Raw genomic sequence first — 24,204 nt, 5'->3', positions numbered from 1 at the left:
TGGTAGTTACTTAAGAACTGACCATTAGTTCCCATGGTAGTTACTAAAGAACTGACCATTAGTTACCATGTTAACGAACCAGTAAGTAATGATTACTTCCCTAATTTTTTTTTTCATTTGTTTTCATTCACTAGTTCATTAATAGTTAATGGGTAGTTCCTTAAAGATCCTTAATGGTAGTTACTTAAGAACTGACCATTAGTTCCCATGGTAGTTACTAAAGAACTGACCATTAGTTACCATGTTAACGAACCAGTAAGTAATGATTACTTCCCTAATTTTTTTTTTCATTTGTTTTCATTCACTAGTTCATTAATAGTTAATGGGTAGTTCCTTAAAGATCCTTAATGGTAGTTACTTAAGAACTGACCATTAGTTCCCATGGTAGTTACTAAAGAACTGACCATTAGTTACCATGTTAACGAACCAGTAAGTAATGAGTACTTCCCTAAAAATTTTTTTTTTAAAATATTTCACTAGTTCATGAACAGGTAGTTCCTTAAGAACTGACTATTAGTTACCATGTTCGTGAGCATGACTCCACCAAATACTTACCAGTTGTTCATGAGTACTCATCGTTACTTCATGATTACCTTACTATTACTTACCATGTTAGTGCATCATTACTTCCTGCTTACTTTACCATTAGTTCCCATGTTTGTGCCCCCTCAAGTAAAGCAGTACATCTTACTGAGTAGTTACTAAGGAATACACCATTACTTCCTGCTTTCTTTACCATTAGTTCCCATGTTTGTGCCCCCTCAAGTAAAGCAGTACATCTTACTGAGTAGTTACTAAGGAATACACCATTACTTCCTGCTTACTTTACCATTACTTAACATGTTTGTGCCCCCTCAAGTAAAGCAGTACATCTTACGGAGTTGTTACTAAGGAATACACCATTACTTCCTGCTTACTTTACCATTAGTTCCCATGTTTGTGCCCCCTCAAGTAAAGGAGTACATCTTACTGAGTAGTTACTAAGGAATACACCATTACTTCCTGCTTACTTTACCATTACTAATGGTAAAGTAAGCAGGAAGTAATGATGCACTAACATGGTAAGTAATGGTAAGGTAATCATGAAGTAACGATGAGTACTCATGAACAACTGGTAAGTATTTGGTGGAGTCATGCTCACGAACATGGTAACTAATAGTCAGTTCTTAAGGAACTACCTGTTCATGAACTAGTGAAATATTTAAAAAAAAAATTTTTTAGGGAAGTACTTACTTACTGGTTCGTTAACATGGTAACTAATGGTCAGTTCTTTAGTAACTACCATGGGAACTAATGGTCAGTTCTTAAGTAACTACCATTAAGGATCTTTAAGGAACTACCCATTAACTATTAATGAACTAGTGAATGAAAACAAATGAAAAAAAAAAATTAGGGAAGTAATCATTACTTACTGGTTCGTTAACATGGTAACTAATGGTCAGTTCTTAAGTAACTACCATTAAGGAACTACCTATCAACTACTCATTAACTAATCATTAACTATTCATGAACTAATGGTTCGTTCCTTACTCGTTCCTCAGTAACTACCCATTTTTTGTGTTACAGTATTATGAAGTGTTACCAAAGCTACAGTAGTCTGTTTTAAACATCATCAATGGAATGTTAACCAGAGCCAGATTAACACCTCCAGGGGCCCCGGGGCACTGAAGCTCCCAGGGGCCCCCCTACCCATTGTCCGGATGTTTGGATGTTTTTTCGCCATATTTAGAGGAATATCTCATTTTAAATTAACATTAGTATTATACTGTTATGTTATTATTCCGTTTCTGAGATTCAGTTTCTCACTCACTCATAGGCGATTCTAGGTTTTGCAAAGAGGTAGCACCAGCAAGATAAAGATATTAATCTGACTGGGGGGTTTCTAGGGGGGTCTGTGCCCCCCCTGGACAAAGAAATTTTGTACATTTTAAAGTAAAATGCATGAATCTGATGCACTCTGAGAGCAAAAGGAAGAGGCTAATTTTCACATTAATATCCTCTTCACTGTGCTGTGGCTTTACAATGATGAAAAAATAATTGACATTACATTTCCAATACAAAACAGCAGAGGGTGCCGCAGCACCACAAGCACCCCCACTTCCCGCGCCCCTGGTCACCACTTGCCCACAGGCATCCAATGAGACTAAATCATCAGACTTAATCTTCTTGGAAACACATTTTATTTTGTCCTGATTGGTCTTAGATTTGTGTCATAGTTCTGTGGAGCCCAACATGAGCCCTCCAAAAAAAAAAAAAAAAAAAAAAAAAAAAAAAAAATTTGGAGGGCCCCTTCACCCCGAGGGCCCCGGGGCACCTGCCCCGGTTGCCCTATGGTTAATCCGGCCTTGATGTTAACCATGATAGCAACATATCAGAGACTAACCTGAATGACTCGTTTGTGTGCTGTGATTGGCTAGTTATGTTATAGCTAACAATGATTGGCTGTGGGTGTCAGACCTAGTGCACCAACATTTTAATTAAAAAATATTGCCTTCTGCAATACTTTGATATAGTTATAAATGGTCACGTACAGGTTGGAGGACTGGTGACTTTAGAGTTTTTGTGAAGTGTGTTATGTAATGTTCATATGACATTGTTTTGTACAAGAGAAAATAGTGAGGTTTGAGAAGTTATTTTGGGTAATATATACAGTACACATCTCTCTCACACTCTCTCTCACTCACACTCACACACACACACACACACACACACACACACACACACACACACACACACAGACAGACAGACAGACAGACAGACAGGGAGAATTGAGTTAAAGGGTATTTATTGCTAATTAAGGCACAACATCAGCAGCAGAGAGCTGATCTTTGACTCACAGCAAACAGTAAACAACAGTTCCTCATGGCTTCTCGGGGGGGCAGTAGTGTGGAGGACTGGAGGGTGAACTCTGCTATTTGGAATTGGAGAACACCTTCCTCTTTTTGTCAGGAGAGTGCAGCTGGTGGGAACAGCAGGTCATGTCCATGTTCAAGTCAGGTCACATGCAGGATAAGTTTTCTTTGTACCTGCATGGATCATCATATCCAGACCACAAATCCATGCAATGTATGTGCATTCCAAAGTATTCCAAATGTTACCATGGAAACAGAACTTTAACAAGCCATAAAACAGGAAAAGGGGTATCCCGGGCCCGGCTAGGCTACTATCCTCATTATAATTTTGAGTTTCTTATAATCAGGATATGAGCTTGTCAGCGAAATGTGTTTCCACGTGCTCAACTCAACAAAAATACTTCAGTATTGCAGTTAATATCAGACTATTAATTAATACAGTCATTGACACCTATTGATGGTGTCATACAATAGCATCTGGCCAGCAGTACTCAGTGACCTCTACAGTCTACAACACTGGATGAGGGTCGAGATATTGCTTGTGTACTGCAGGAGTAACCTGACGCTGCCAGATGGATGGGTTTGCTTCATATTTGTTTCACCAACGTGGTGGTGTTGTGAACTCAATACCGCCCCATCTGGCGGAGTCAGGTTACTACAGGAGCATGTGAGTGATAAGTCGAACGCAACTCGTCCAGCTGACAAATTTACACTCAAAAGTCAGAGATGAGACTCAATCAGATTCAGATTTACAATCAGAACACAGACACACAGACACACACACAGACACACACACAGACACACACACACACACACACACACACACACACACACACACACACACACACACACACACACACACACACACACTCAAAAGACATGTTGATCTGTCTATGCAGACAACTCAAACTTGATTACATTTCCCTAGAAAACTGTGTCATTAAAGCACGCTCTAGCTTTTGTGCACTAAAACGATAAGGCCACTTCAGTTTAATGCTTCCTGGTAACTCGCAGAACAGAAACAACAAACCTGTATTGCTAAATTTGCAGTGCAATCGTTTGTAAAAGGCACAGCATGCAATGAGAGTTAATACAGTACATCACAGACGTTCTGAGGATGGCCTGTCATCTCTGGAGACATGTGGTGCTTGATTATACTAAACACTGAGTTGTTAAAAATCAAACAGTCCACGTTCCCTTGCTTGTAAAAAGCGGAGCTAAGTGTCAAACATATCATTTCTGTTGTTCTGATTACAATGGGAAGCCGAGGAAACAGATTATTTTGTCAGTAACCGACAGAGACAACATTGCTAACAGAACATTGGGGATGTCTCCTAGCCTGGGTGAACCCAGCCTTCAACGTGATGTCACACACTATGCCTGTAGCGTAGGTTTGGTGACTGACGGTACATAGAGGTCACGTGGAGGCTGGGTTCTCTCTCTCCAGCTGTGACAGGTGTTTGTTTCTTCCACGGGGGTGCAGCATGTGCTTTCATTGAATGTAACAGTCCTGTATGGTCAGCTTTGACTTAAATAGACTTTCCTCCTCCACCCATCTTTTCTCAGTTCAGTTTCAGTTCAGTCACTCCTAACCTGTCCCGTCTCAGTGGCAGTTCTGACACTTCGGGTGGCATTTCTGCTTGTTGACATTGCAGCGGCATCCCCCGCTGGTGTCTCCAGGACCCTTGGGAAGGAGCAGAGTCAGGTAAAAGGATCTTGAACATTTCAGACAAAGTTTGAAACATAAGTATCACACTGGGGCCAACTCTGATGAATGCATCATGAAACATTCAAATAAAAAAGCTCTTACTTTTACCAAGATGTTTTAGCTATACTTTCATTAGCGTCTGAGCTTAAGATTTTATTTCCATGGAGAGAAGAGTGAAATTTCAATAATGACTTTGAAGCTTTATAAACCAATAGTTTAGAGTTTGCGAATACTAATTTAAATATATTTTATATATTTTCCTAAAAAACAGCAACAAAGTTTGGGTCCCAAATCCTACTTGATGAAGCCGTGGGTGTGTATGAGATCAGGGGCCTGTACTACAAAGCAAGATTAGTGGTTTAGCGAGGTAACTTCAGGTTTAAACCTGGTTTAGCCGTACTACAAAGCAAGTTAACTTCTTACCGACATATATTTCCATAGCAACTTATGCTTCACACTTAACCTGGTCCGCAGCAGGTTAAAGGAGAATTTCGTTTTTTTTTAACCTGGATCCATCTCCTGGCATTAATTATGATTTGGCCACTCACCAGGCGATCTCCGCGGCGTTTCTGGCCGTCCTAGCGTTGTTTTGACATCAATAGCGTCCAAGTCAGTTGTAAAATGGAGCTGACTTGGGGCCAAGTGTGAGCCTGTCTTTCCTGCATCTAAATAGCTATTTTTATTCCCGTTTTCGCCAAATATCGTCAGAATCTGATCCCTCAAGAAGCACCACAGTGATATTTCGCCAAAGGCTGTTTCCTGGAGTCCCACAGGGATCAAATTACCTCAAACGTGATCTCGGTCACCAAGTCTCGTGAAGTCCCGCGATACTTTCCTGCCGACTGACCAAGTACAGGAGGACGCTTTGCGGTGGTGGTTTTAGCGCAACCTATGTGGGGTTTGGCATAACCTTCGTTATTTCGAATCCCACATAGGTTACGCCAAACCCCACATAGGTTGCGCTAAAACCACCACTGCAAAGCGTCCTCCTGTACTTGGTCAGTCGGCAGGAAAGTATCGCGGGACTTCACGAGACTTGGTGACCGAGATCACGTTTGAGGTAATTTGATCCCTGTGGGACTCCAGGAAACAGCCTTTGGCGAAATATCACTGTGGTGCTTCTTGAGGGATCAGATTCTGACGATATTTGGCGAAAACGGGAATAAAAATAGCTATTTAGATGCAGGAAAGACAGGCTCACACTTGGCCCCAAGTCAGCTCCATTTTACAACTGACTTGGACGCTATTGATGTCAAAACAACGCTAGGACGGCCAGAAACGCCGCGGAGATCGCCTGGTGAGTGGCCAAATCATAATTAATGCCAGGAGATGGATCCAGGTTAAAAAAAAACGAAATTCTCCTTTAAGTTGCAAGGATAAGATTAGACCTTAGATACACTGCCCACGAACCAATCGAATCAGCAGTTTGGAAAAATGGCCAACCCCTTTCTGGACGAGTTTTCCCATCTAGGAAGGAGCACGAATTGTAATGTTGAATGAGTAATGTTAATCAATGTTAATGTTAATCAAGGACTAAAGCCTTGCACTTGTTGGCTATTTTAATTAAGCCCTATACCACTTTGGAATATGTTTTTATATATTCATTTTTGTGCTCTCAAGTAGCCTAGATACGTTGTTTGATCCCGCTGATCGATTGCAGCTGAATAGTGAGTGGAGAAATATCACTAAACCTGCATAAAAAGGTTACATAAACGTCTCCAAAGCGCACGGTGCCGTGTGCGCAACGGAGCTGAGACTGACGTTGGGTTGGAATTGAAATAGTCATAGCTTACATGCTGGAATAGCCTACTACATCTAAGCAATTTAATATGGGATCAGCTGCACACAGGCGATCCCATATTAAGATGATTCATATCTAGGCTACTCCTGCATTTTGCAGCTGCAAGTGTTGCTTTTGGCTTGTATGATGTAATTGAACTTCATATTTCCAGCATCATTATATGAAATATGGAGATATGCGACTCTGCTGACAATATATGTGACCACAAAATAGGCTATTTTTTATAAATGAAATCTATGCCCGCACATACCGTGTCGTTCAGAAGCCTCTTTTAATTTTATTATCATTCTTTTTTTTATTGATAGCCTATAGGAATTATTCAATCAGTGCGACTAAACATGACATCATTATTATTCGTTGAGCCTAAATGGTCTATACATACGGATTTTGGACTGAGACATTACACATTGCTTCCACTCGCAGTTTATTGAGAGGGTGAATTCAGCTGCTGTAGGATACGTGGAGGCAGAAACCGCTCTTCAAATAAATGACTGATGTGAACAAAAGTGGTAACTTTAGACAGTCATTCGGGAACAGACTAAAAATATCCAATGCGGATTTTGATTCTGACATAGTAGTCGATGGCTTTGATGAATGAGGAAATAGGCGTGTCTGGCGCTGTAAAAGCTACGGTTCTGAGCTGAGCGGTCCATATTGCATTGTGATTGGCTAGTTGTTAAAAAACCACGCCTCTTTTGCGGGCACGAGCTCGTGTGCACGGGCATTTTCATGAGCACGCGCAGTCAACTTGATTAGAAAAACCTGGTTCGAGTTAACGACTGGCAAACGAGGTTCGTAGTACAAGTTAACTACAATCGAGCTGATCTGGTTTAGACAAACCAGATCAAGGGACAGATCCTGGATCTTCTTATCCAACATTCGTAGTACAGGCTACAGATGAGGAAAGTTGCTGCAATGATGTGTTGATGAGACAAACAGGACGTCTTACCCCCGGCCCCCAGCGTGGCCCTCTGGTCACCCAGCAGATCTCAGTGTGACAGACAGTACAGCGCAGCCAATCACACCCCTCCTTCTTCTGCACAATGATGCCACACTGGGGACAGTGCATTGCCTCCCCCGACCGCACCAGAGTCTGTGTGTGTGTGTGTGTGTGTGTGTGTGTGTGTGTGTGTGTGTGTGTGTGTGTGTAAGAGAGACACAAAGAAAGTGAGTGTGGGATAGAGAAAGAATAGGACAAATAAAGAGGGTTGGAGATGGGAAGATGTTGTTACTTGCTCAGTAAAACACAAAAGTCTTATATTCTACATTTTACTCTTTGCATTAAGGTGACAATGCATGGTTCATTTTCTTGATTTTGGTGACACACCATTTGTGATAAGCAGTCACTGCTGTGGTGTAGACTGCAGCTTCTTTCATTTCTTATACTTTCTTATATTTACTCCACACAAACTGCTGTTGTTTGTTTACTGCATCACAAGTAGTTTTGACCGAGGAGATCCACTACTTTCTTAAGGGCACCGTGGCCAGTTCAAAACAGGGAATGCCAAACTGGCCGTGTGGAGAGTTAATTTTAGAAAGGGCACAGTGTTTCCCCTAGAAAACCTTTCAGGCCTGGAGGGATTTCGAAACGTACCCCGACCGCAACGGTGGGAACCCTCGCTGGCGACGCTAAACTTTTAGCTAACCTGTTCGCATCTATGTACACAATGGCATCCCAAGTATCATCATACTATTATGGGATATGATGTGAACAGTTGTATTATGGGATGTGCCTTTCCCAGGCAACGACGCACGTTGACACGTTTTGGAACAGCGCTGCACGCTGGCACGATGCTCCTAAAAGCAAAATACTTATTGTTTTGAATGATTTGACATCTTCTATTACTGTATTGTTGTATTGTAATAATATGCCATAAAGGTTATTGAAATTTTGGGGAAAGCAGAAAAAAAAAATATATTTTTCCCCCACCGATTTGTTTCTGGCCTGGTGGGGGTGTCGTTGGCCTGGCGGGCCCGCCAGGCCTGTAGAATGGTAGGGGAAACACTGGGGCATTACAGCCAAACTGCGGGGCATCCACTCTGTTTGACCACGGTATTCGTGCTCTGGATGATGCCCCTCGCGGCACTTGGTGCCCTACGCACAGTGTGTGTACGTAGTGGCAGCCCTACACACACACACACACACACACACACACACACACACACACACACACACACACACACACACACACACACACACACACACACACACACACACACACACACACACACACACACACACACACACACACACACACACACACACACACACACACACACACACACACCTTGAGCAGATCCCTTGTCCTCCTGGCAGCAGAGTCATTTATTGCACGGGCCGCAAGATCATCCTGGTACTGCTTACAGTTCATTCCCTCATGGATTGCCTGAGTAGACACAGAGAAAGAGAGAGAGAGAGACATCTAAGAATGTTGTGTGTACGTGAAGCCCAACCCTCAGGGAAAGACTCAGATGCATAGAGATACGGCCATTTTTGTCTTTCAACAGCACTTTATCCTCAGGCAGCCAGAGTGTGCTCAACAGCTCAGAGGTTCATGTTGAAACATGTGGCTATTCACAGCTGTGCAGTGTCATTAGGTTTCTTCCAAGACTATTTTTTGTAATATTATTCAGAAAAAGCTAATTCCACTGTGAAAATAAACTTTCCATTATTTTTTACATAATAGTCCTTTTCCTCTGTGTGTGTGTGTGTGTGTGTGTGTGTGTGTGTGTGTGTGTGTGTGTGTGTGTGTGTGTGTGTGTTATGTATATATATATATATATTTATAAAACGGCTCTCTCAAATCAAGCAATCTGATTGTTCACAGCCATGGTATAAATACCGTATACCACTCTCATAACCCATGGCCATGGGTTATGAGACGCAACTCTCTTACTAAAAGGCTTTGGTTACCTCAAATGACAATGTAGAAAAAAAAATGGCGGAGACAGCTGTCAGATCCTTGTGAATCGATCTTCGCTTATAACTTTACTAATACTTTGCAGAAAATTATGTTTTGTACAAGAATAGACGCGGGCTAATGTCTTCTTTGCAAAAAAAAGGCTGTTAACCCCGCATTTCTAAATAAGACGTAACGTTAGTTGGTGTCAGGCTTTGCAGAAAGCTCTCAGCTTCTCAGCAAGCGCCAGGATTGGCCAATGTCAACTTCAGTCTCCAGAACGATCCAATCAAATCACCCGCACGTCTATCTTCTTGCTAGAGGTCCCGCCTTACAGTAGTGTTTCAACTGACTCTATGAGAATGCCATGCCAGTCAAACTTATAGTATTATTATTATTATTATATTATCATACTTGGAAACCTGCGGCCTCGTGGGATAACAGCTGATCAGCGGGATATATTTGCCACAACACACTGGCTCTCATGCTATATTGCTTATATATATATATATATATATATATATATATACAGTATATATATATACATATACGGGGGCGCGAACCTGTGGCCCTCATGTCGGTAGGCGAGGGAATAACCCGCTACACACAACACCCAGGCGCCCGTGTACAGTATGTGAGTGTTTGTGCACCTTGCAAAGCAGGCAGTTGTGTTTGTTGCAGACGGGACAGTGGAAGACATTGACGGTGTCCTCGTACACACACCAGCCCGCACAGTCTGGGGTGGCACAGTGGTAGCTGCCCTCACAGCGAGACTCCGCCACCGACAGCCCTCTCTGCAGCCAGCGCTCATACTCCTCTGAGGACACCAGCTGTTGGGGAGGGGGGGGGGGGGGGGGGGGGGAGAAAGGTTATGGAAGTAAAACAACAACAACAACAACAACAACAACATTTAAATATAAATACAACAGCAATTAAATAATCTGAAGTCTGAAAAGAAGAGATCCTCCACTGTCCTTATTCATTTCCAATTCAGTGAGCGGGTCAGTACTGTCTGCTCACGCTGTGGTTACAGTGGCATCATATTAGCTCAATGACGTTCATCATGTCTTCGTAACAATTAGACAGTTTTTGTTTTCTTGTGTTCAGACATATAGGTTTATTAGATGTTTTTACCTTGACAGTTTGGGCGATAGCTCTCGCCTTCCTCAGAAGCAGTCTACTGACAGCTGGGTATGACGTGTCATCCAGTCGTTTTTACACGACTGGCCGGGTGCCCGGCAGAACCGCCAGGTCTGCTGCGCCGGCCACGCCCACTGTGACGTGTCATGGCCGTACTGACAGACCCGGTGGCCCCGCCCACTGTGACGTGTCATGGCCGTACTGACAGACCCGGCACACCGTGCGCTCCGCCGTCACAGTGGGCGTGGCCGACGCAGCAGACCTGGCGGTTCTGCCGGGCACCCGGCCAGTCGTGTAAAAACGACTGGATGACACGTCATACCCAGCTGTCAGTAGACTGCTTCTGAGGAAGGCGAGAGCTATCGCCCAAACTGTCAAGGTAAAACATCTAATAAACCTATATGTCTGAACACAAGAAAACAAAAACTGGCATCATATTAGCTTCCATACTGTATCAGAGCAGAGATATGTGTTGGTGCAACTCACAGCTCTGATCTCCCTCTCCTGCAGGATGCAGTCACAGGCGTATGTGTCATCTCTGTAGGGACAGGCCACCTCCGGCTCCTCACACAGCATGATCACTGAGCGCAGGCACTCTCTGGACGCGCGCGCGCGCACACACACACACACACACACACACAGACACGCACATGCACGCACACACGCACACACACACGCACGCACGCACAGACACACACACTCGCAAAGTCAGAGTGCTATTGATGACACACACACTTCAGAATCAGGTGCATCAGCTAAGTTCTTTAATTCTACTACTATAATTGGAGTTGTATGCGTGTATGTACTGTATGTCCGTATGTCTTGTTTTTGAGTTGCCAGGCGCAACATTGCTCCGATCGCCTCCAAACTTTGCCGAAACACTTTTCAGGGGTCTGGCATGAAACTGGCACAGGGGGAAAAAAACGTCAAATTGCGCCCATAGGGGGCATCATCCAATCGACTTCAAACTTGGGGATTGCGCTACTGGGGACCTGACAAATAACAAATTCTGTGTGTTTCAGACACATGCATAGTCGTAGCACCACCTACTGGCTACACAAAAAAAAGGTTTCTCTCGAGAACCATTCTTCTGATCCATTTCAAACTTGGGGGTTGCACTGCTGGGGACCCTACAGAGTGCAGTGCCACACTAAAAAAAAGTGCACCCATGGCGCATCGTCTCCACCCTAGAAATGAGCTCGCGCTAATTTCTAGTCATTCAAATGTTGCCAGATGCCCCAACTTGACATGACCCCACCTCTCCTCCCTTTTCATGCATCTTAACCCTTTACATCCCTGCATCCTCCATTCTCTCCCCCTCCCCTCTGTCTTACCTGCAGAAGCAGTGGAGACACTCCCTCAGTAGGACCCCCTCCCCAGGCCGTAGGTCCAGGTAGCAGATCCTACAGTCCACAGCCTCTGGGTTGGGCACCAGGTCCTGGCCGTCCAGCATCACCAGCCGGGCAAAATTCTCCCTGCGCTCCTCCTCCCTCGCCTGGGACAAGGGGCGGTGTTGTTGGCAGGATTAAAGGTATACTCCGGGAATTGAGCCATTACAGGTTGTATCCCAAAGTGCAACAATAGCTTAGCAATGCACACAATCAATTAAATACTATAGGCTAAATAAACAATTCTGCATCCATACACACATTTTTCACTTACATATTATACACAGACAGGCTATGCATGCATTCATGTGTACACACACAAATTGTGTAAAAACATTTTATTTCGATCTGTTTGACAGAATATATACAATTAGACAGTGCAAAATTAACAAGTAGGCTTAATACATTCGATTTAGTGGCATCTTCTGCATTTTAGAAGCTCATTTCAACAGCCACTCTATTCTGACAGTCAACAATGACCATGATCATCCAGATGGATGACCAACACAAGAAGAATAAAAGTCTTTCATAGTTTCTTGACCAGCAGAGTTGGCACATTATGGAAAAAATGTGGACTCTGCAGTTTAAGTACAGTTTCTCTGCTGTACTTTCTCGTAAACTTGCAAAACAATGGAGCCAGGGATGCACCTATACCAATACTTGTATTGGATATTGGGCCAATACTCAGCTGAAATAAGGCTAAAATGGCTTTCAGTGGTATGGATGCATCCCCAATTAGAGCTCTCTAACTTATATAAAGATGTATATACCGTATGTATATATATACATATGTAGATACATGTCAACGTTGGGATAGAACTTATGGAACATATGCTTTCAAGTCAGGCATGCAGACATACAGCATTTATATTCAGAGTTTCAGTTGAGCTTGTGAATGATATTTCTTACTGATGTAATTTAAAAGCGAGTGCCTGATGATGTGTGCAATAAGATCTGTGCTAAAAGTTGCAACCGTCTGTGAATCAAACTAAAAATGGACATGACTGTGTGTGTGTACTGTATGTATGCCTGTGTGTGCGTTCAGTAGTCCTGGTCCAGGTTGTACAGGAGTGAGTTGTTTTGAGCCCCAGCACTCCTCAGCTCCTCTCTTCTCCCTTTCTCCTTCAAAAAACAAAGAGACAGAAGAGAAGAGAGTCAACCTGAGAGAGCCTAACTAACCTCATGTCTCTGACCATCCCCGCCTGCGACTGTAGGCTCTTTCACACCGGCCTTGAAAGCCGAAAAATGCACGGAAAAAAGGATTCGCGCCTCCGATGTGAAAGTCGTGAACGCGCGTTGGTGGATAAATGTTTTACGCCTTTTGTCCCGCCACGGTAGGTAGTAACAGCGCCGGGTTACCTGGCAACCCGCCTCCATTTGAAAGCGTTGTCGCAGCAAGCCGGAAAAGGTGCGAATGGTCAGCTCATTCATAAAAAAATTACAGGGGAAATCACCTCATGTAGCAAGAAAGTGCACGAGTGAAAGTAAAAAAAGCCTATACAATCATGACTGCAGGGACGCCAGGAGGAATGCTCCGTGCGGTTAGGCTTTATGCTCAAACGATGTTGACATTAGTAGGTAAAATTAACGGATATAATAATAAGCTTCAGAGGGCTATAACTGTCTGTGGCGAGTTGGTCTGAGGAGCAGATGCATGCGTTTTGATATTAAGGCGAGTCCGCCCACCATGCGAGTGGTGCTCGCCTTTCAATCCGGGAGCAGGGGATTTCACCTGAAAGTACACTGCAGCACGGGAATGTGGCCGTGCTGCTTGGCTCTGTGTGAAAGCAATTTCTGTGGCGAGGCTGCGGGCTTTGCGGGACTCTTAAACTGCTTTTTTGCCGCGATCTGTGTGTGAAAGAGCCTTGAGTGTCTTTACTATACAGCAGCTATGGGTCAGACAGCATTTGCAAATAATTGGTTGTGTTTGTTTTAACGCCTACTTGACAAGCAAATGGGTGGAGCTTGCCACATGGGAGTGCCAAGATTATAGACAAGCACAGGAAAGAATTGAAACGTTGATATACTACCAGACTATTGCTCCACTTATCTGGCAGTCCAAATAACATAATAATAATAACTCTCTCTAAGAATAAAATAACATGTATTCAAGCTTAACATTACATTAAAATCAAATTAGAAAGTTGTGGAACGCGTACGGTATCACTGGTTTATGCACACTTGGCAACTCGCTTTGAGTTGCTGTCTGAGGAAGAGTATTGACACAAAACGCATTGTCGGTGTTCCACAGTTTGCAAAGTATTTTGGCCAGGTTAGGCGCCAGCTTTTATGTTTTTCACCTTTTTAACACATTGACCCAGGCCTGCTCTATAGTCTATATCTGATGATCCCTACAACATCTTCACCAAATGCTGTGTGTGTCTCATTTGTGCATGATGCAAAGTGTGTGTGTGCAAGCGTTCCTCTCTTTTACCTGTGGCACATGGCAAAATCATGTTTTATGGTAAGTGTATACAGTATGTGCACTGTAAGAAATTGTTACTGTAGCAAGTGTGTGTCTGTTTGTGTGTTTGTGTATGCACAACTGTATTGCCTGAGTATATGTTAGTGTTTGTATATGCACACCTATGGGTATATAACTGTGTATGCGTGTGTGTGTGTGTGTGTGTGTGTGTGTGTGTGTGTGTGTGTGTGTGTGTGTGTGTGTGTGCATGTGTGCGTGATGTGCTTGTATATGTATGCGTTTCCCCTACCTGCTGGTACTGCCTGACAGCTTCCTTCTCCTGCTGGATGCGTCGGAGCTCCAGCGCGTCGGGTCGGTACCCCCCCGGGACCATGTAGCTCTGGGGCCTGTCTGTGCTGCAGATCTCACAGCCCGGCCGCGTCGGCTTGTTGATGTATGTACAGGAGGGGCACGGCCAACCCTGAGGCACAGAGTAGTGCTTTTATTTCAGTGGCTACAGGTAGTATATCATTTACCCCAACTAGTGACAATTCTGGTAGTGTGTGTGAATAGAGTCACTTAAAATTAGTACCGAATGGTATACAACTCCAATGCCACGATAACTATGATCTGGTCCTGTTGAGAGCTATCCATTACCTGGGTGGAAGTTCTGCTGGGCCTCAGCGCTTCGCTGAGTTGAGGCATCTCTAGGTTGATGAGGTCCCTGATCTCGTTGATGTTTCCCCTCTCTGACCCACCTGAAGCACTTGGGCCTGTGGAGGGCAGGAGACAAAAGCTCTGTAACCAGCAACCACTGTAAGATCTATGTATGCGTGTGTACATGTGTGTGTGTGCGCGCGCGCGCGTGTGCGTGTGTGTGTGTGTGTGTGTGTGTGTGTACATACGTGTGAATGTATTTGTGCCATGATGTGTTGTAACTTTTTCTACATGCATGCAATTGCAAGTGCATGTAAGTATCTGTGACCATGCAAATACTGCTACTCTGGAACAACTCTTCTGTTATGAGCGCATGCTTGGTGTCCCATGTACACTACTGTACATATGAGGCCCTGTTAAGTTTTGTTGTGCACTTAGTGTGTTAATCCATATTGTGTTACTGTGCTGTAATGCTTCACCACCAACTAACCAGGGAAAATTGCATGCATGCATGACTGTGACAAACACATAATTGTGGGGGCACAGCCTCACCAGTGTTGCTGCCGCCGCTGAGTCTCGGGGGCAGGGTGGTGAAAGGCCGGCGGTCCTGAGACGAAGGTCCGTTTATAGAGGGGGGGCCGGGGGGAGGAGCGGGGAGGGAGGGGTTGAGGAGGAGGGCACTCTCCTGGTCCTGCTGGAGGAGCTGGTGTGTCAGGCGGGCATGGCGGGCCGTCAGGAGATACAAGAAGGCCGTGTCCCCGTCCTGATGAACACCGTACGAGGCTAGGGAACGCTGGTCGGCACACAAGCACTGGCCGATCACCCAGCGCTGCACGCGCGGGTGAAAGCCATACTCGAGGAACATCTGAGGAGGCGGAGAAGGAAAGAGAGAAGAAGAAGGCAGAGAGAGAGAGAGAGATTTTTTAAACGACTAGGCAGAATTCTTTCGATGATCGTGACATGAGGCCATAAATGAAGAAGCGAAACACACTTCAGACTGACCTGCTGTTTCAGCGCTGCAGTCGTCATATGTGGGACGACTTTCACAGTGACACAACAGGAAGAGGAAGCATCCTCAAGTACAACAGCCAAGCTATTAGAAAAATGAATCATAAGCCGTCAGCCACACAGTATACACACCATGGTAAAGCCTACCTACCGTATATCATCATCCAGTGTGTATAAAAAAAAAGTCTAAAAATCTTTATTTATTTTGGACCTGGATTGATCTTTTCTCTTTGAGTCAACAATGTGCCAATGTACAATCCACGACTGTCAATGAAGGTAAATCTATTGAATCATCATCCTACTTGATGTCAGTGTTGTCATAGTTCTTGGCAGAGGGCTGGATCTTGAGCGCAGCATGCTGATGGGCCAGAGTGGCAGCAAAGACAGAAGCAGCCTGCATGTCGCCTGCCTCTATGGCTCGGGTCAGCTCAGCACACGTTTCCTCTGTAGACCGATACACACACAGAAAGACAAACATACATACACACACACACACACACACACACACACACACACACACACACAGAAAGACAAACACACACACACACACACACACACACACACACACAGAAAGACAAACACACACACACACACACACACACACACACACACAGAAAGACAAACACACACACACACACACACACACACACACACACAGAAAGATAAACATACACACACACGACAGACAGACAGACAAACATACACACACACGACACAAGTGAACACACAGAAATATGCAAATGCAGAGGATGCACAAGGCAGAATAGATTGTAACCAAGTCAAGTAGTAACCAAGTTTGAATACTCGAATTCAGATCCTGCTCCAACTTCCATCATCTGACTTTCCTATATTGTCAGTTAGTGTGTGAATATAGCTGAATCTGAATAATACTGTACATACAAACAAGAGTGAGAAACAGGAATGATTGCTGACTAGCTCCTTGGTTAGTACACGAGTTAGCATATCAACAAATGAAACAGTGTAGCTACTAGCTAGCCATACTTTATGAGAATCGTCAGGGTGACAGCTACCCATTTAATTGAATACAAATTAATTACTGAGGGTGAACTGCACACACTCCTTAACGGTGCAAACATACTGAATTCGCAAGCAGGGGCCACGTGTGAATTCAGCTCGAGCAGGAGCCTGGCCCTTCACACCAGAAGCGCTCTGTTTTGCTCCGCACCGGCAGTCACGACTTGTACTGACTTCCTGCCTGGCTGCATGCTCGCAGCTCACGTCAAAAATACAGCAGACGCAGAAGCTCTCACTGCAGTGTGCTAGCCGCCCGCACCACGCCGCGGCTGGTGTGAACGGTCTAGTAGTCTGTTAACAAGGACACCAAAATTAAACTGCCAGCGCTTACAGACGCTTCGCCTTGCTTCCGCATCGCTTCCATTTCTAGTGTGTTTACACCATAACAAAGCAAAAATAAAGACTTTGTCAACAGAAATCACAAGTGACAACAAATGATGGAGTTTGCCTTTGGGCCAATTATTGCAATTTTTAAAATGCCACAATGAACAATGAGAAGCATCATTTCCCAACGTTTCAGGGAAATCCAATAAGCACGCATCCAAGATATTTCATGATGTACAATTAGCCTAAAAAAATTGTAGCACCAGCCTGAGGCCAATCAATGTCATTTTGAAAATGCTAAAATGGAGCGTTGAAAAGATTAATCAAAATCCGAACAGTGGCGTCCAAGATGGTGTGTCATAGTAGACAAATGAACTGGGGCCGATTCCGTTGTCCCTTCATCATGGTCAGTAATAACAAAAATAATAATAATAAATACATTCAAAAAAGAGAGAGAACATATTTTATAGTGGCAACAAGATGTTAAGAGTGCACACCTGTTTGTTCCAAGGCCGAAAAGTTCTGAAACAGCGGAGCCTCCAGGGGGCGCTGTGTGTCGTCAGTCGCAGGAGAGTCTGCCACTGTAGGATGTTGAAAGCCAGTTACAGTATTTAGATACAGATGGAGATAAACATACAGATAGGAAACATTCCGTTCTTTCACGTTCTTCCTGTATCTGTTCTATCACCTGAGAGCGGGGAGCTTCACTGGCAGGACGTAGCATGTGGGAGGATCACACTATTCCCACCAGTTCCCTTAAACCCCGACCAGGAGCCCCGATTGACCAGAGGAGGCACTAGTGCAGCGACCAGGACACACACCCCCAATCTGGCTTCCCACCCACAGACACCTAGCCTGGGTAAACCCAGCCTCCACCACGTGACCTCTATCTATGTGCTATCAGTCACAAGACTTGTGACTGTGACTGTGTGTCTTGTGACTGATAGCACATAGATAGAGGTCACGTGGAGGCTGGGTTTACCCAGGCTAACAGACACCAGCCAATCGTGCCTGTATGGACGCCCGACCAAGCCGGAGGTAACACGGGGGTGCGAACCAGCGACCCTCGTGTTGGTAGAAAGGGACTCTACAGCTACACTACCCGGCCCGACCAGGGCCTATATTTACAAAAAATATCTCAGAGTAACGTTTAGTGCTGATCTAGGAGGTGTTTTTGCCTTTTGGATTATGAAGAATGAGTAAAGTCAGATCAGGTTAGGATGTATTTGATTAACTAGAGCTAATAGAGTAGAGTACATGATGATGGAAGCAAACATTTTGGTTGAAATGTCTGAAGCCAAAACATGGAGGCAGAACAAGCTTGGTCAGAGCGGTTGAGTTTGATGTTGGTAATACGGTGGGAGTCTTGTTGTGAGCACACTGAGCAAGGGAGTGAAACGCTCCTTTGTTCCCCCCAAAATTAAATAAATAAAGTGTTTTGTAAATCAAACTTAGTATGCAGTAAGTAACCCATTTCACTATATGGCAGATTCATTCCTCTCTTTTAGAACAGATGACCTTTGTAGGTTTGAAATCACTCACATGGCCTTGGTGCAAGTCATCCTATCTCGTATAGTTTTGCCATCTTTCACCACTGGATGCTACCCTCAAAGAAAAGTGATACTGTGTGTAAGCTAGTATTTGACAGGAGGAGACGCGACTGACCCCGGTGCGCTTCTCTCAGTGATGACATCACAACGGTCGCCCACTCCTGAGCCTCTTGCTCACAGCGAAAGTTGAAGCTGATGCGGTCATGTGGAGGCGCGACCAAGCTCAGCTCGTGGCACTTCGGTGACTTCACCTCGTAGTTCACCATCCTCAAGTCAAACTCAGCGATGGACTGGAAAAGAAAAAGAAAGAGAGTGAGTGAGTGAGTGAGTGAGTGAGTGAGTGAGTGAGTGAAAGGGAGAGAGAGAGAGGGAATAATGCAATTTTTATTCCATATTCCATATTCCATATTCCATTTGAAAGTCATCTGAAATATGGTAACAACTATAACAGCAGTTTGGAAACAAAATGCATCATTCACTCTCCATTCATGTCCTTATTTTATTAATGCTTCACTAATTCCAGTAGGTACACAGCTGCATAAGGACACTGAAGATATACCGGCCAATAAGAATGAGCAATGAAGAAATTCAGAGGCATAGAAAAGGTCAGCACACAGATACGGACGAGGAGATGGACATGCTGTACATCAGACATCATCTAAGGAAGAGCACCGGCAGTAAGGAGTGGCTCGCTCTATGGTGGACATCAGATGGAAAAAGAAACATGGTGGAGAACCGTGGAGAGAGAGCTAAAGGTGATGGGTATAACATCATGGGAAGCGGCGGCTGCTGTGGCCAGTGACAGAGACCGGTGGTGTGATCTGGTCAGAAGCCTGGCTCTTTTCACCCCAGAAGAAATTGGACCTAACTTGTAGTAAGTAAAGTAGTAATTCCAGTAGGATAAGTCTCTCTTTACATTCTGCCCTCCAGCAGAATCAGAGGTCATGGTGAGCTACAGGGCAGCAACCCTGGATCTGTCCATCCCTGTCCTGCACACTTCTACCTTCTCTAATTGCATTAACTCCTTGTAAATTAAATAATGAAGTTTAACAATTAATCAATTTGCTGGGGATCCTGGTGGGACGCCAAGTTGAGAGAACCACTCCTTTCGGGGTCCTGATCTGGGGGAACGTGTGAGACCCCTTAGCTATACTCTGCTCGCCCCCTTGGTGCCTGAATCACTCGGACTCTGGTGGTGTTGCCTTACCACACTGCGGCCAGTCCCGCTGTTGCTGTCCTGGAGCGACAGCCGGAATTCCCCGGACTTCCCCGGGTCCATGCTGAGCTGCAGGCGGAGTGACTCGTCACCTGCTCCCGGAAGACACAGCGGCCGAATACCAGAGTGGCAAACCGACACCCGGACTGACATTAGGACCGTATGAGGGCAGCCAAGTTGCGACTGCGACGAGGCCCCATAACCGGGGAGAGCGGCGGCCAGGTCCGGTGTGGTACCGGGGGTGTGAGTCCAACCGCCCGAACTCAACGACATGCTGCCGCCGGACTCATGCAGGCTAGGAACCGTCAAGACCCACCGTGCCTGCCCGGGGTGTTTGTCTCCGGTTTGATACTTGGCTTTGGTACGAGTGTCCCTTCAAAATAGTTATTACATAGCTGTAGCTCGTCGATGGATATAGCACAATAACAACAGTCAGGAAGCAAGTGCGCAGGGCTTGACAACTCTTTGGAATTACTTCCAGAAACTAGCGTCGGGGTAGGTCCAGTCGGTGCGAGAGGTTTCACTTCTGACTACTTCCGTGTTCGCTTAAAAGCAGTTGTATAGCTTCTTTTTGGCTGCGAGTCGATGGCAGTTTCTTACGGACGGCCTTACCAAATGTCAAAAGTTGTAGTAAGCTAATGGCGTTGTGAGCTCTAGATGTGTGTTTACATCTGATCTGTAGGACAAGGACCATGAGTATCGTTCTGCGCGTGCGTAGCAGGTGACGTCTGTTGGTAATTAATATTCATGAATGTTCTTCTCGGTTGTCTGACTGTTTCTATTTTTAGACAGATGCGGTGTCCTGGAACTGATTGACAGACAGGTTTTCATGTGGCTGGATCGTTTCTTTCACCGTAATGCATCCATCCATGGGCTGGTTATGTGAACTACATTTCACATTTATTTATTTTTATTCCGTGCAATTCAGTGTTTGACCACAAAGTGGCAGCAAAACATTCCATATTTAATAGAAGAAACGTCTTACCAACACATGAAAATGACAGATAGCCGTTTTAGTGAATTAACAAATAGATCAACACTTATCGTATAAGAAGTTGTTTAGCTCACAATTACCCAAACCCACTATGTGACAATGCAATGGCAATCAACTAATGACTGAAAATGTAGGTTATCCTACAGAAGCTTCAGATAACGCACATGCCAGAAATCCAAACTGCAGTGAAATAAGCTGAATTGGTACATTTCCCTCTTCTCCTTAAACATTTTGAATTGTGATGCATGGGCATTTCAAGCCTGTTTCACTCTGTTCATTATGGACCAACTGTTAATTGCATAACCCAGGTGGGACTCGAACCCACAATCTCCAGCTTCGGAGGCTGATGCCTTAGCCATTAGGCCACTGGGTCACTCCATTTTATGTTCTCAGTTGGGATGGCAAGTGTGTGTATATAACATTGCTGCTCAATCATTGAACTATAATAGTATAATTATTGAACTATACTATAATACCCATCATACAGTTTTTATCATACTTCTTTTTCAATATTTTATTTTGCAATTTTCAGAACACCAACACACAAAAACAAACAAACTCAGATACAGGAAAAGAAAAAGAAAAGAAAGAAAGAAAGAAAGAAAGAAAGAAAGAAAGGAAAAACATACACATCGACACTCCAATATTACAACATGGGTGCTACCAGCTGCATAAAGTGCTTATGTCCTTGTAAAAAATGTTACGCATGGGATCCCACACAAGGGGGTCCATGGGAGACCAGCCGGGCAACTCACCAGCTGAATCACCCGTCGCCCTTAACCTTGTCAAGGTAGGCCAGAAACGGGGGAGTTGGTCTTAAGTGAGTTGGTCCTCAGGAACCTGAGTCTCTCCATCCGTATAACAGAGATCATGTCCGCCAACCACAGCTGAAAAGAGGGTGGAGAGGGGGACTTCCATTCCAGAATGAGTTTCTTGGCAACAACTGTCCCCTGTGTCAGAGATTGTTGCACAGCTGTAGGGAAGTCCAGAAAGGACTCAAAGCGACAGTTTTTTTTATCATCTTAAATGAATGAAAGGGTTTATTGAAAATAGAATAGAATAGAATATACTTTATTGTCCATCCAAGGCAGTAAATCTGTCATTGGTCTCACCCAGTTAAAAACACAAACAAACAACATACATATACTGTACAGTACACATAATCTATACAAACACTATACACCAGCTTTTATCTATATAAAAAGGCTAAAACAGGATCAGTCTTGGTTTGCTTACTACTTTTCAAACTTTTATGTCCTGATCCCATCTGCGAAAAAGTAAAACATACCCTCATAGAAATTGAGATGACGTGTGAAACTGTATGGCACAAGAAAGAATACCTTTGTTTGTGCTGGATGAATGGGTGCCCACGTCACCAGAAAACGCCTCCACAGAAATTTGCCAACTGACCATTGAACTGAACTGTCCACAGAGAAGCCGTTCTAGAAAGAGGGTAAACTAAAGAAGATCAATGCAGGCATCAGCCCACACACTCTGTAGGGCACGATTTATGAGCTAACTCATTAACAAAAACACCATGGCACACAAGGGGGATGATTTAGACTCCACAGCTTAGCCAGGTCAAGCTCTTAATCATCCTGCAAACAGGCTTTTCTCAATCAATACCACATTCCTCAAGGTCTTTGCGCAACAACAACAAGAATCAGCCCTCATAGGAGCCAATCTATGTCTCATATTGAACATAACACTAGAAGATGAAATCATGTTGGACATGTTTTTTTTTATGAATGAAATACCTTTTACTTTGTCATTCTTGGTAGATAATTTGAACATGATTCTTGCTTGTACTGTCCTGATTGAGGATTTTATTCACACAGTATATCGCAGACAGTGTTGGGCAGTAACAGTAACTTTGTTACTGTAAATGTATTACTTTCCCCAGTAACGAGTAACGTAATTATATTACAGTTGCTAATCCAAGTAACCAAGTTACTGCGTTACATTTTCAGCGCTGGCACAGTGCCAAAAAAACTGTGGAGATACAGTAGATAGGTCTGGCTATACGAGACTACTGTGTTGTCAGAACATGATTAGGTTTTTGTCCTAGGTAGGCAAATAAAAAGTGGGCAGTTTGGCTGATTGTTAAAGGGATACACCACTTTTTTGGAAGTTTAGCTCATTAATTGCCACCCCAATAGCCCATATCTGGCCATCCTCAGTGCGTCTCTTCATAGAAACATTAAGGACAAGTACGAGATTAACTCATTCAATCAGACACATGCTGCTCAAAGGCTGGATTATGATACAATGGGGCACATTTTCAGCAAGAAAAAGTTAATAATTTCCCCAAAAAAGTTCAACATTTTCATCAAATGTGGTGCTTTTTTTTTTTAGGTAGGCCTACATTTTCAAATACACTGGCAACTCTGAGTCCAAAGTGACTACTGATGTAATGGTAAAAGAATGGTGTTTTGAGGTATTAAATCCTCAGAAGATAAGAATAACTTTTGTCTTTCAACATGACGTCTTTCAACAATAAAGTCATGCATAAGGCAAGGCAGAAGAAGAAATGGCCCTCAAATTTAAGGTGTGCAAATTAGCAAATTGGATGATCTTCATAACAGGGATTTCTGCTTCAGCACAGACCGCTTTTATGCAATTTCTCTCCTGCACGCACACATGCGCGCACGAGCACACACACAAGCCTCCAATTGGCAAATCATTCTAAATTCTGTTTAAATGATTTAATTAACCCTCCTATTGTTAAAATAAACAGACATATTTTATGTCTGGGATCAAAATAACCCCAGCAATTTAAACCCACAAAGAATTAGACCTCAATGGCAGAAAGTCTTGAGGTTAGATAAAACTCTAAAACTGTGCATCTTGTGTTATAGGGCCCTGAAGCACATGGAAAGTCGTTTTAAAGATCAAACATTGCATGGGAAAGTCCCCTCAATTAACAGTCAAAACAAAGGGAAAAAATAATGTGTACAACTTTGTCTGGCTTGATTAGGCTTGAATTTCTGGAGAGTCACTGAGTATCAAGTGAGTTACTCATCAAGCTGAATCCTATTTTTACAGCCGTTGATGCTGAATGGGTTCAAATTGACCCCAAACAAATAGGAGGCTTAATTAACTTTCTGAGACTTCTCTCTCGGAGGCTACTCCTCTGCAACAGTGGTAAATTACATTGAGTATTACATTGTGTAGTTCTCAAAACAGTACATTAGAGGAATATATCTGCATTACTGCACAGTATTAGT

General features: G+C 43.9%; 1 protein-coding gene across 1 annotated transcript; it reads right to left on the bottom strand.

The window, feature by feature from the left end:
• Positions 1–2,728: 2,728 nt before the first annotated feature.
• On the bottom strand, positions 2,729–20,646 carry shrprbck1r (sharpin and rbck1 related). Its single transcript, XM_083657536.1, has 14 exons — positions 19,975–20,646; positions 18,883–19,057; positions 17,715–17,798; positions 16,161–16,302; positions 15,853–15,943; positions 15,403–15,715; positions 14,851–14,966; positions 14,504–14,674; positions 11,736–11,896; positions 10,888–10,999; positions 9,912–10,091; positions 8,650–8,748; positions 7,311–7,454; positions 2,729–4,536 (listed from the first exon to the last, which is right to left on the bottom strand). Exons 1-14 carry the CDS (start codon positions 20,254–20,256, stop codon positions 4,456–4,458), a joined length of 2,151 nt encoding a protein of 716 aa, XP_083513662.1. The 5' UTR covers positions 20,257–20,646; the 3' UTR covers positions 2,729–4,455.
• Positions 20,647–24,204: the final 3,558 nt, after the last annotated feature.

The sequence above is a fragment of the Poromitra crassiceps genome (genome assembly GCF_964638095.1).
Source record: "Poromitra crassiceps genome assembly, chromosome: 2".
Classification (NCBI taxonomy): domain Eukaryota; kingdom Metazoa; phylum Chordata; class Actinopteri; order Beryciformes; family Melamphaidae; genus Poromitra; species Poromitra crassiceps.
This window is presented reverse-complemented; position numbering and strand designations above follow the sequence as displayed.

Bases quoted from the DNA above. Each gene is read 5' to 3' on its own strand.
- shrprbck1r (XM_083657536.1), bottom strand. From the start codon at position 20,256: ATGTCGTTGAGTTCGGGCGGTTGGACTCACACCCCCGGTACCACACCG. The intron at 10,092-10,887 runs GTGAGTTGCACC...CCTCCCCAACAG, and splicing joins AGGAGAGGGAGATCAGAGCT to CTGGTGTCCTCAGAGGAGTA. The intron at 7,455-8,649 runs GTGTGTGTGTGT...ACACACACACAG, and splicing joins GGACAAGGGATCTGCTCAAG to ACTCTGGTGCGGTCGGGGGA.